This window comes from Mixophyes fleayi, chromosome 5 (assembly GCF_038048845.1).
Source record: "Mixophyes fleayi isolate aMixFle1 chromosome 5, aMixFle1.hap1, whole genome shotgun sequence".
Classification (NCBI taxonomy): Eukaryota; Metazoa; Chordata; class Amphibia; order Anura; family Limnodynastidae; genus Mixophyes; species Mixophyes fleayi.
The window spans coordinates 278,751,772-278,765,686 of NC_134406.1; the positions used below are offsets into that span (position 1 = coordinate 278,751,772).

At 46.6% G+C, this 13,915-nt stretch overlaps 1 protein-coding gene across 5 annotated transcripts in view; it reads right to left on the reverse strand.

Moving 5' to 3' along the window:
* Nucleotides 1-10,034, reverse strand: part of LOC142159399 (uncharacterized) — a 35,720-nt gene extending 25,686 nt beyond the window's left edge. For 2 of the 5 annotated variants that reach the window (XM_075214269.1, XM_075214265.1), the window contains exons 1-8: nucleotides 9,826-10,033; nucleotides 4,125-4,251; nucleotides 3,829-3,942; nucleotides 2,274-2,363; nucleotides 1,544-1,822; nucleotides 919-975; nucleotides 692-742; nucleotides 286-504 (exon numbers count right to left, since the gene is read on the reverse strand). In XM_075214269.1, coding sequence (XP_075070370.1) covers nucleotides 286-504; nucleotides 692-742; nucleotides 919-975; nucleotides 1,544-1,822; nucleotides 2,274-2,363; nucleotides 3,829-3,942; nucleotides 4,125-4,251; nucleotides 9,826-9,843 — 955 coding nt within the window. In that variant the 5' untranslated portion in view covers nucleotides 9,844-10,033. Of the gene's footprint in view, nucleotides 1-285; nucleotides 505-691; nucleotides 743-918; nucleotides 976-1,543; nucleotides 1,823-2,273; nucleotides 2,364-3,828; nucleotides 3,943-4,124; nucleotides 4,252-9,825 lie in introns of all 5 variants that reach the window. The other 3 variants (XM_075214268.1, XM_075214266.1, XM_075214267.1) reach the window with 3 other exon arrangements.
* Nucleotides 10,035-13,915: the final 3,881 nt, after the last annotated feature.

Consider the following 13,915-nt stretch of genomic DNA (forward strand, 5'->3'; position numbering starts at 1 on the left):
TCCCTATCTCTGAGGGTCATTAACTAAAGAGATGATGACACACAAGTACTTCTGTGTAAATGCCCCCAGTGTTACAGATGATCAGTAGAATCACAGTGTTCCCCATGGGCTGCTGAAGGGATCTGTCCGAAACACTGACAATGTAACATTGTAAGAGCAATCCTCAGTCTGTAGCGATAGGATAATCAGCTGCAGTTTATCTATGGGGTTATTTATCTTCCCAGCGCCCCCACTTCCTTCATACTATATTATTACTACATATAAAAGAGGGGTAGCGGAACACACCTGATTTTGGGGGAGGAGGCCGCACAATGTAACGGCCCTGTGCATCGATGTGGCTGGAGAAAGACGCCGGCGGTGTGCGCGGTACAGGATAATAACCTGCGGCTGATTCCCGGGACCCCTCATCCCACACAGCATCCTGCGAATCCAGAGACTCCTCCCCATCCTCCGAGGATGACGATGAGAGGGGGCGCGTAAATCTCCGTCTCCACTGCCTTCCTGCTGCGACAACGACAGTTATAATGCTGACACACAACTATGACACCGACACGCAACTATAAGGCTGCTGGGAAACTAGACCACCAGCAGCCATACTACCCAGCATGCAATGGGAGCTGCTCTAACCACTACAGAATCTGCCACCACAGAGGAGGCGACTTCATTAAGTGAATGTACTGGGTGGACTTACGGGGGGGTTGAGAGTTCCAGGGAATCGACAGCGCCCCCTCCTGCAGCCGAGCTGTAAGTGACACAAACAAAGCATGCCATAAGGTACATACAGTGTGCATCCATTATCATACTATTACATTACCGTATAATACTGTACAATACATGACACAGGCGTCTGGATGATGATTTGTGTGAGAGGCGCTATCTATACGTATTGTACAAGCTGTAAGATGTCTGTGACGTTACCCAGGGCAGGCGATGCTGCTCTCTGTATCTCTGGTGACCTCTCATCGCGGCTGGCAGCTGGAACAAGACCAGAAACAAGGCGTGTAAACAGCGATCCATGTGCAAAGTCTCTTTTATATCTTTTATTTCATGAGGCCCCATAGATATGTGACCTCACAATTGTCCTGTATTTACGTGACAGAGACCAACGTCTGCTACAGGGGCCAGTTGGAGACAGAACTTCCTGTCCCTGAAGATCTGAGACTACGCCAAGTGACCACAATGACCGGCTGAGGGGGGACCTTAGCAGTACAAGGACTAGGTACCATTGTTAGTTATGCCACCACAGCTGAAGTGGTAAGAGGGCTAGATGCCCACGGCACAGAGAGGCGCCTAGGAGCCAGTTAGTGCTCCCTATTTGATCTAGGTTTGTTGTTTTTTTCAAGCCAGTGCTATTTTGCTTTACAGATGCTGATAATTAAACCTAATGGGTTACCTGGTGGAGGCCGTGTATTGCACCCAAACACTAGTTACTGACCAAAAGGCTGTTATCACTGAGGCCAAACAGGTCACACCACTGTTACCGTCCACTGACCAAAAAGCTTTGCCATGGAAACATCTCCCAATGAACACAATACTCAGTTACCGATGTGCAAACGCATCCGTATGTCATTCAGCCGTTCAGGATCACGGTTGTTGAAATCCGCCCATCGATGGAGCAGTTGGCGTGGGGTGCGTAGACAGCCAGACATGGGTTCCAGGCATCGGGCAATATCCATGAGGATGGATCGGCGCTGGTGTAGGGAAATGGCACCTGCTCTCTGTAATTCATCTGGCAGATAACGATCCATCAGAGAAACAAAACACTCCAGCTCAGCTCGGGAGAAGTTAGGAGACCTCCGACCACTGCGCTTCCTCACAAGTCCTGAAATAAAGATGAAGTTCTCAGATTTCCAGCACATTGGCCGGATCTGCACATGGATTAGCAGAACACCAGCCAGCAGGTAGTAAAGCGATTATACAGTGATCATGCGGAATATTACACCGGTCACATAGTGCTGAGCGGTCAGAGCTTTTAGAGTATGTACATTTATGATCAAATCTGACAGTGATCCGGCCAGTGGGACTACGTCCAGTTTAATGATCATACATGTACAGGCACCATTAGTGCTGGATGATAACCACATACAAGGTCAAATACATCGTCCGACCACATTTACCGTTCTTCCAAATCAATGGATCCCATACTTGGCCAATAAGATATTAAATGGTCAAATTGTTTAAGAAAATCACAACGTGCCTGGGCATTTTAAGAGTTTTCCTAGCTGTAAGCATATATATAATACTGACACAAACTGGTAACTATGTGAACTCACGTCTGCCGTATAAATGTGGTCGGTGCCCTGTCAGAAGGTAGTCTCCCTCGTACATCGTCCACTTCTCCTCTGGATTCCCGCAGTGGAAATCTACAAACAACAAACTTACATTGGAAGAGAATACTTTTTCACCAATGGTCTGAAAATAAGAACAAAAGGCTAACCAGCAACAATAAACAGTTCTCAAAGGACAAATATATGTCCAACACTAAGCTCTCCATCAATTATAGGTTCATATAGGTCACTTTCCTCCCAATTACTTACACTATGCACCTCTGATACTCGGCTACAAACACGGGTTCACTTCCTCCCCACTATCCAACTCTCTAACTAGTTTCCTTCTGAAACCATAGCTCTTATGGGTTTCCATATTATGCTTATTCATTCTCATCACAGGACCCACCATATATCTATTTACTCACCATGGTTTTCCTTCTGCTCGCTCCACAATAATACTCACCGGTTCCTATTATAGGTTCTCTGCTTTTCAATAGACAACAAGAAACGCTACTATCTACCTGATAAAGGTTCCTGCCTTCTGATTCCATACTACAGTAGGTCATCTAGCTAACCTTTCCTCAATTCTCATGTACACACAGAGACACAGATACACACAGGGAGACACACACACAGAGACACACACACAGAGACATGGACATGCACACAGGGAGACACAGACGGAGACACACACACACACACACAGAGACACGGACACATAGACACGCACAGATACACACAGAGACACAGATACACACAGGGAGACACAGACGGAGACACACACACACAGAGACACGGACACATAGACACGGACAGATAAACACAGAGACACGGACACACACAGACAGACACGGACACGGAGACACACATGGAGACATACAGATAGACACGGACAAACAGAGACACGGACATGCACACAAAGACACAGATACACACAGGGAGACACACACACAGACACGGACATGCACACAAGGAGACACAGACGGAGACACACACGTACACAGAGACACGGACAGATACACACAGAGACACAGATACACACAGGGAGACACAGACGGAGACACACACACACAGAGACACGGACAGATACACACAGAGACACGGACACACACAGACAGACACGGAGACACACATGGAGACATACAGATAGACACGGACAAACAGAGACACGGACATGCACACAAAGACACAGATACACACAGGGAGACACAGACTGAGACACACACACACAGAGACACGGACACATAGACACAGACAGATACACGGACACACACACACGAAGACGCGGACACACACAGACAGACACGGACACGGAGACATTTATGGAGACATACAGATAGACACGGACATGCACACAAACACACAGATACACACAGGGAGACACAGACGAAGACACACACACAGAGACACAGACACATAGACACGGACAGATACACGGACACACATACACGGAGACACAGACACGTCACCTCATAACAATATTCCTCACACTCCTCTTTATGATACATCTCTGCTAAATAATATTTTCTGCTAAATACTGTCTCTGTTGTGCACTCACCTGTGATGGTAGATGTCTCAAACCCCAGCTCTTCCCATCTTGGGTAACCCATAACAAAAGGTTCCTCTCCACTCTCAATCATCAACAGGATCTCAGACTTCACCACAGGCACCCCTATCCAGAATAGCACAATTGAGGAACAAGGATATACCAACTGATGTATTAAATAATACAACTGACTCATCTATGGTACAGTTCTGGTCTGTAAACAGTGTTCCTATCCTGACTGCAATGTACCTCAAACTACAGTCCATTCATAAAATGAGATTATAAATCCTGCCATGTTCTGTTCTCACCCAAAGAACAGAGGGTCCTGTAATTGTCTGTCATGACCTCCTTGTACAAATCCCTCTGCCATTCTTCCAGACACTCCCATTCCTCCTCCGTGAAATATACCGCCACATCATCAAATGTTACTGGGCCCTGAAAGACAAAATAATTACCCATTTCATTCTGGTTGATATGGGGCAAAATTTGTTCTCAGGAGGAAATGAGTTATACTAATTGGCCCCCTTAACATCTAGATATATGAAGCCATGAGAAGATCTTGTACCGGAGTGAAGATATCTGAAGTCATAAGAAGATCTATTACCCTAGTGAGGATATATGAAATCTTGAGAAGATCTACTACCCTAGTGAGGAGATCTGAAGTCATGAGAAGATCTAGTACCATAGTGAGGATACACTAGTTAGGATATCTGAAGTCATGAGAATATCTAGCACCCTAGTTAGAATAGCCATGAGAAGATCTAGTACCCTAGTTAGGATATCTGAAGTCATGAGAAGATCTAGTACCCTGGTGAGGATATCTGAAGCCATGAGAAGATCTAGTTCCCTAATGATGATATCTGAAGTCATAAGAAGATCTATTACCCTAGTGAGGATATCTGAAGTCATGAGAAGATCTAGTACCCTAGTTAGGATATCTGAAGTTATGAGAAGATCTAGTACCATAGTGAGGATATCTGAAGTCATTAGAAGATCTACTACCATAGTGAGGATACACTAGTTAGGATATCTGAAGTCATGAGAAGATCTAGTACCATAGTGAGGATGCACTAGTTAGGATATCTGAAGTCATTAGAAGATTAAGTACCCTAGTGACGAGATCTGAAGTCATGAGAATATCTAGCACTCTAGTTAGAATAGCCATGAGAAGATCTAGTACCCTAGTTAGGATATCTGAAGTCATGAGAAGATCTAGTACCCTGGTGAGGATATCTGAAGCCATGAGAAGATCTAGTTCCCTAATGATGTTATCTGAAGTTATAAGAAGATCTATTACCCTAGTGAGGATATCTGAAGTCATGAGAATATCTAGCACCCTAGTTAGAATAGCCATGAGAAGATCTAGTACCCTAGTTAGGATATCTGAAGTCATGAGAAGATCTAGTACCCTGGTGAGGATATCTGAAGCCATGAGAAGATCTAGTTCCCTAATGATGTTATCTGAAGTTATAAGAAGATCTATTACCCTAGTGAGGATATCTGAAGTCATGAGAAGATCTAGTACCCTAGTTAGGATATCTGAAGTCATGAGAAGATCTAGTACCCTGGTGAGGATATCTGAAGCCATGAGAAGATCTAGTTCCCTAATGATGATATCTGAAGTCATGAGAAGATCTAGTACCATAGTGAGGATATCTGAAGTCATGAGAAGATCTAGTACCATAGTGAGGATATCTGAAGTCATTAGAAGATCTACTACCATAGTGAGGATACACTAGTTAGGATATCTGAAGTCATGAGAAGATCTAGTACCATAGTGAGGATGCACTAGTTAGGATATCTGAAGTCATTAGAAGATTTAGTACCCTAGTGACGAGATCTGAAATCATGAGAAGATCTAGCACCCTAGTTAGGATATTTGAAGTCATGAGAAGATCTAGTACCCTAGTGAGGATATTTGAAGTCATGAGAAGATCTAGTACCCTTGTTAGGATATCTGAAGTCATGAGAAGATCCAGTACCCTGGTGAGGATATCTAAAGCCATGAGAAGATCTAGTTCCCTAATGAGGATATCTGAAGTCATGAGAAGATCTAGCACCCTAGTTAGGAGATCTGGGGGTAAATGTATGAACATGCGGGTTCTTCAACACCTGCGTGTTCAGCGATTAAATTTCAAGCGGCGCTGCATTGTAAAGGGAAGTTTCCCTTTACAATGCAGCGCCGCTTGAAATTTAATCGCCGAACAAGCGGGTGTTGAAGAACCCGCATGTTCATACATTTACCCCCTAAAGTCATGAGAAGATCTAGTACCCTAGTTAGGATAACTGAAGTCATGAAAAGATCTAGTACCCTAATGAGGATATCTGAAGCCATGAGAAGATCTAGTACCCTAGTGAGAAGATCTAGCATTCTAGTTATAATAACTGAAGTCATGAAAAGATCTAGTACCGTAGTGAGGATACACTAGTTACGATATCTAAAGTCATGAGAAAATCCAGTACCCTAGTTAGGATAACTGAAGTCATGAAAAGATCTAGTACTGCAGTGAGGATGCACTAATTAGGATATCTGAAGCCATGAGAAGATCTAGTTCCCTAATGAGGATATCTGAAGTCATAAGAAGATCTATTACCCTAGTGAGGATATCTAAAGTCATGAGAAAATCTAGTACCGTAGTGAGGATATCTGAAGTCATGAGAAGATCTAGTACCGTAGTGAGGATACACTAGCTGGTAGCTGGGATATCAGAAGTCATAAGATCTAGCACCCTAATGAGGATATCTAAAGTCATGAGAAGATCTAGTACCGTAGTGAGGATACACTAGCTGGTAGCTGGGATATCAGAAGTCATAAGATCTAGCACCCTAATGAGGATATCTAAAGTCATGAGAAGATCTAGCACGCTAGTGGGGATATCTGAAGTCAGGAGAAGCATGAATATCTAGTACCCCGATAAAGGGCAGCAACTAGTATATAATAAAAGATCGATAAGGAGATGAAAGTGTGAGCAGCATCAAGATTAATGTAATGATCCAGACACAATAACCCCAACAGGGTATGAAGGATACTGCACAGAATATACAATTCACAACACTTGCTCAGTTACTTACAACCTTCAGCTGTACTGACTTCTGTGGGCATCCTTACCCCCTCTCTGGGTGCTGACCTTGGCCTGTTCCTGACTTGGTAGCTGCTTCTCACTTGCCCTGATCCCTGGACTGTCTTACCTTGACCAGATGACTGCTCTCATCAACTACATCAGCTTCTGCTACTCTGCTCACTGTGGGTACCCCATTACCACCTCCAGAAGTACTGAGAGGATAGGGAGGTGCGGCAGCAGCCGGTCCTGCACCAGGCACAGGGCAATAAGACAGGCTGGGTATATCTAACAGGAGTACTGAGAGGATAGGGAGGTGCGGCAGCAGCCGGTCCTGCACCAGGCACAGGGCAATAAGACAGGCTGGGTATATCTAACAGGAGTACTGAGAGGATAGGGAGGTGCGGCAGCAGCCGGTCCTGCACCAGGCACAGGGCAATAAGACAGGCTGGGTATATCTAACAGGAGTACTGAGAGGATAGGGAGGTGCGGCAGCAGCCGGTCCTGCACCAGGCACAGGGCAATAAGACAGGCTGGGTATATCTAACAGGAGTACTGAGAGGATAGGGAGGTGCGGCAGCAGCCGGTCCTGCACCAGGCACAGGGCAATAAGACAGGCTGGGTATATCTAACAGGAGTACTGAGAGGATAGGGAGGTGCGGCAGCAGCCGGTCCTGCACCAGGCACAGGGCAATAAGACAGGCTGGGTATATCTAACAGGAGTACTGAGAGGATAGGGAGGTGCGGCAGCAGCCGGTCCTGCACCAGGCACAGGGCAATAAGACAGGCTGGGTATATCTAACAGGAGTACTGAGAGGATAGGGAGGTGCGGCAGCAGCCGGTCCTGCACCAGGCACAGGGCAATAAGACAGGCTGGGTATATCTAACAGGAGTACTGAGAGGATAGGGAGGTGCGGCAGCAGCCGGTCCTGCACCAGGCACAGGGCAATAAGACAGGCTGGGTATATCTAACAGGAGTACTGAGAGGATAGGGAGGTGCGGCAGCAGCCGGTCCTGCACCAGGCACAGGGCAATAAGACAGGCTGGGTATATCTAACAGGAGTACTGAGAGGATAGGGAGGTGCGGCAGCAGCCGGTCCTGCACCAGGCACAGGGCAATAAGACAGGCTGGGTATATCTAACAGGAGTACTGAGAGGATAGGGAGGTGCGGCAGCAGCCGGTCCTGCACCAGGCACAGGGCAATAAGACAGGCTGGGTATATCTAACAGGAGTACTGAGAGGCTTCTGTAAGACTTTTCATAACTCACCAATATTTCAGAGGACAACAGATAAAGAGCTATCAGGGCTGAGGTGACTGGAAACAAGTTGTGCCAAACACTTTAACCCACAGGCAGCAGATTGTGTCTTCCTGACAGTCACTGAAACCAAGAATCACTAATTTAGGAGTAAAATACCCCATATCCTGGAAGTGACAGAAAACACCGGGGTAAAGATCTGCGGGTTCCCCCCCAAGTCCACCATAAGGACGGTGGTCAGCGTGGGAGGACACCAAGAAGAAACCACTGCTATACAGTACTATCGAAGTGTCCTAAAGACCACGCGGATGGCCCAGAGGGCGACTGAATGTCTCGTGCACAGATGAAGCAATTTGGAACTTTGTGGCTTAAATGTGAAACGTCAGATTTGCAGCAGATGACAACTTTATTCAGACAAAAGAAACATAATCCCAACCAGAAAGAAAGACTGTGGGAATAACACGGATTCCAGCTAATTAATCCCCTCCGCCCCTGAAAGTCAGCCTAGTAAACAGTGTTTGTTTAATAACTAGCTGTAAGCACAAATTTTATATAACATATCATCACTTCCCATGCGCAAAAATCCCTCTCACGTTCTAAAAGTACCGACTCTGGCGCTGAAGTACTTTTGTCTGCAGTATAATATATTTCCAAATTTACTCAATGGAAATACATACATGCCCATACGTGCCAAAACCTCAGTCTTGGCAACACCGTACAGAAGTGGTTGCACTCTTTTCTACAGTCTGTGGGAATGACGGATGGGATTAACCCTTGCAGCCACGCTAGGAAGTGTGTCCCCAGCATTTCAGCTCTGTTGTGTGTAACATATGATCTGACAAACCTCTATCTTACATCATGTATGATTTATTGGCTTCCTGCTTCATATGTCATGTATGATGTTCCCCATCCATGATGTCTATAACAAGAGAACTCAAGTCAGGTGTCTCAGGCAGCGGCTTTGAGGTGATTAATTAGATTATAAGGTCATTTTCTAAATGAGTGACTTGTACGAGGCTGGCAGATTTAATCATGATTAAAGTCCCAATATTTAATAGTGCTCAACTCACCGCTCACATACAAATGCCCAGAGGTGAAAAACCTACATATACACTGGGGCTTTGACAGGGATGTTGGGCCCCATCGCAGCGGCAGCCCTTGCACCACGGTAGTTACGCCCTGGGGAACAGGTACAGAATTAGGGTGAGGTATTTTGTTAGTTGAGCGCTGGTCGTACTGTGACAGGTGAATGAACAGATCACCCCCAGATTTCCATGTAGAGTAATAATCCTGCTGAATAATGGATGCCCCAAGTAACGTCCCAGGCCGGGGCGCCCACCAGACAGCATGACACCCAGGGTCACCATACTCACACCCACTACCATTGTGTGTGCCAGGAGAGCACGCAGTACACACGCTATGTGCATGCTAATGACCTGTCCATGTGTCACGTATGACCTGGTCAACACACAACATACTAGTGCCACCATCATACGTGTCAGATATTACCCACAAGTACACCAATGGTGGAATGAGGCGTGTCACTGCTGTTCCCAGCACACATGAACTACACATAGCACATGTTACATGTCAGCAGTGTAAGCATGTGCCATGTATGTGCCTGTTCCTGACTCTCAGGAGGGGCACACACATGTGCCTCACTTACCCCCCTCCCCATGCCCATCCCTCTCACCTTCCCCCCGGCAGCCATCCTGCCCCCTGCAGGCTCCAGTCAGCCCCCAGCTGGAAGCAGCTCTGACAGTCAGCCGCCGCGCTGCATGCTGGGATTCGTAGTCCAGGATCCCCGGGCCGTGCTCTGCTTCCTGTCCTCGCTCCTGTCTCCGGAACTACAACTCCCGGCAGCCCCCGCGGCAGAGGGACTGATTCCTGGGTCTCTTCCTAGGTGCGACCCGCTGAGCTTGCACTCTAATCACAGTCACCTAGCGGCCCTAAACCACTGAGCTTACACTCCAGAGGGATAAGATGACCTGAGGAACTTACAGTCTTGTGGTGTCTTGGGATCATTTCTAGTAATGGCAGAACTTAGGCTATGGAGCTAACAATCTAGGAGTAGAAGTGCTCATTCATGTCATCATGTGTGGGGCATAGAGACCCATGGTTTAACCCTTGTTACCTTTATTTAATATTTCCTTTTTATCTATTACCATATTTGTCCTCTCTCCCAGGATGCCTGGAGACTTGGGGTAGGTCTCCCGGGAGAGCAGGTCATTCTCCCGTACCCTGCCTGCGTCCTGGTGAAGGTGGCAGGATGGGAGGCTCCATGACGCGATTCACTGCGCCCGCCCCCTCCCTCCGTCCTCACACTGATGGGAGAGAGTAAAACGGTGGTAAGTATGATGCTATTATCACAGCGCCGCATCATAGGGCCACGCAGCCACAGGCGTTACAGTCGTGTTTATTAATGGCTGTACAAGTGCGTTTCACATGCGTTTGTTACTCATACTTGCCAACTCTCCCGGAATGTCCGGGAGACTCCTGCATTTCGGGTGGGTCTCACAGACTCCCGGGAGTGTATGGCAGTCTCCCGCATCTGCCCACTTCCTAGTGAAGTTGGCAGAATTAGGTCCAAAATGCAGCGATTCTCCGGGAATTCCAGCTTTTGGCCCCGTCCCACACTGTAAAATAACGCGTTTACGGCATGGGTTGCGGGTCCAAAATGACACGATTTTAGTTCCGCCCCCCGCACGCCCACCTCCCCCTGAGAGGCTCCCAGACGCCAACTACAAAAAGTTGGCAAGTATGTTGTTACTATTAACCCGCGGAAGAGGAACATGATGCATTCAGAAAACAACACACCCGGGCGCTAGTAAGAATGGCTCTGCGGAGAGCATCGCCGCCTGAGACTATCTGGAGATGCAGGATTAGGGTGAGGCATTCTCCCAGAGAGCACTTACCTGCTGCAAGGTGGCCGGGGAAATGACACGTCATCAAGACTCGCTCACCCCAGCCGCATGGTCATGGCGGTACAATTTGCTTCAACATATGTTTTGCTCCACCCACTTCATTACATAAATGACATCAAGCCCCGCCCACCGCTTAATGTCATATTTCGTGATATAAAGTAGGTAAGTAGTGGTGTATTGCTACATTGGAAAAGATTTATTCCAGTCTCAGATCCGTTCACATACATTGTTCTATAAAGTGCATGAAATCAACGCCAGTGGGTTTCCTCCCACAATAGATTAATTGGCTGCTATCAAATTGACCCTGTCTGTGTGTGTGTCTGTGTGTGTGTTAGGAAATTTAGACTGTAAGCTCCATTGGAGTCGGGACTGACGTCAGTGAGTTCTCTGTACAGCGCTGCGGATTTAGTGGCGCTATATTAATCGCTACTGCTGATGATGATATAATTAATGTATAATATACTTTTGGAGAGTAAGTGGACCTCACAGTTGCATAATTTGATTCTAATATACAGAATACTTTGGATTACGTGTGCAGTTTTTTGTTGTATATTATTCACCTAAATGAAGAGAATAAAGTTGTTGAAATAAGGGAGAAAAATGATAAACAACCCCAATCTAACATATCGACTCCTTCCAAATGAGACCTTAGAAAGGCGCCATATGGGAGTTGCCGGCAGAGTCAGGAATGTTTTTATTAGGGAGGTTGTTCCTGCTATCTTGTCCTTCAGTAGTTGGATATGAGAGTACACGGTTCCCGTATTAGGGTTAGTTAATACTTGATCACCTCCCTAGTTTAGTGTCCAAGGGCTAGATTTACTAAACTGCGGGTTTGAAAAAGTGGGGTTGTTGCCTATAGCAACCAATCAGATTCTAGCTGTCATTTTGTAGAAGGTACTAAATAAATGAAAGCTAGAATCTGATTGGTTGCTATAGGCAACATCCCCACTTTTTCAAACCCGCAGCTTAGTAAATCTAGCCCCAAGAGTCTGTTCTAGCCCCAGGCTCAGCCACTTCTGTTCATAATTCTGCTGCTTTCTCAATTTCGGATTGAAAAGTCTTTTTAAGCGACTTAATTTCAGTCAGAATTTAGAAAATGTCACTTTTGGTGGCTGATTCTGAGGATCGTGAGTCAAGTCTACTACATGGAGATTTTAGCTGGGCGAGGTTCCAGTGTTTGCTTCTTTTGGAATTACTAGGAAAGTTGTAGGGAAACCCTTGGTCTTTTCTCTAGAAAGGTCCCTAATATTAGAGATCCCACATCTTGCCTTGTATAATGTCCGATCTCCAGTACCTGAATAACTGATTGGTGAGCTCCTTCCTAGTGATAGTGTTGGATACACAATCCTCCTTGACTTCTTTATCTGTTCAAGTTTGTTCCTGACCTTATACCGCTTCCGGTTCTGCATTATTTGTATTCTGATGTCTGGATTGCATGATACAAATCTACTGGCTTCTGGCTCTGTTCATTTTGGACTTCTGATATTGGGTTGCATCATTTAAGCCTGCTTCTGTCCTGGCCTCCGTCTACTGGCCTCCGTCTACTGGCCTCCGTCTACTGGTCTGCATCTACTGGCCTCCGTCTACTGGCCTCCGTCTACTGGCCTCCGTCTACTGGTCTCCGTCTACTGGCCTCCGTCTACTGGCCTCCGTCTCCTGGCCTCCGTCTACTGGCCTCCGTCTACTGGCCTCCGTCTCCTGGCCTCCGTCTACTGGCCTCCGTCTACTGGTCTGCATCTACTGGCCTCCGTCTACTGGTCTCCGTCTACTGGCCTCCGTCTACTGGTCTGCATCTACTGGCCTCCGTCTACTGGCCTCCGTCTACTGGCCTCCGTCTACTGGCCTCCGTCTCCTGGCCTCTGTCTACTGGCCTCCGTCTACTGGCCTCCGTCTCCTGGCCTCTGTCTCCTGGCCTCTGTCTACTGGCCTCCATCTACTGGTCTCCGTCTACTGGCCTCCGTCTACTGGCCTCCGTCTCCTGGCCTCCGTCTACTGGCCTCCGTCTACTGGTCTGCATCTACTGGCCTCCGTCTACTGGTCTCCATCTACTGACCTCCGTCTACTGGTCTGCATCTACTGGCCTCCGTCTACTGGCCTCCGTCTACTGGCCTCCGTCTACTGGCCTCCGTCTACTGGTCTGCATCTACAAGCTATTCACATATCGCTCTGCTCAGAATCCCCAGGCACAGACTCACTAACTATCATTTGTTCTCTAGAGGGGTTCTGCAGAATTGACTGGACTCTGTGTTAATTTACACCAGTATTGCTCCAAGAGACATCGTGCATTATCTTCCCTTGCCTAAAGACTGTACAATCTGCTCCAGTATCACTTCAACATATATATATTGTTTTTAGTTTATTTCATTATTACACATAGAGAGACTTCCACAGTGATTATTGGACTTTGTGTTAATCTCAGGCCCCTCTAGATCTCCAGACTAGAACGAATCATCGGATGAGATAATCTCACACCTTGGAGCTGATGACAGAAGTGTCATCCGCTGTAGACCTCTAGATTACTGTCAATGCCGACTTACTCCAACCAAACCTATGTTTTAAATATTACAAAATTTGACATCAATCGCTATTCCCTCACACGGGCCACACAGCAATGCCGTGGTCTCCAAAGGTCCAGTGATCCAAGTGAACTGTGGGCCCTGTTTTCACCCCAAATTCCTGGATCTATATTTTCTCTGCATATATAATCTCTAGTATCTCAGTCAAGCCACATAATATCTAAATTCCTCCAGACCCAGATATAACCATTCACTTCATTTCTGATGAGTTGGCTTCTAAGCTTCTTCTCTCCATTCTTCCATTGCCACAGCCTTTGGCACTGACCGCGATAGATGGTAATCA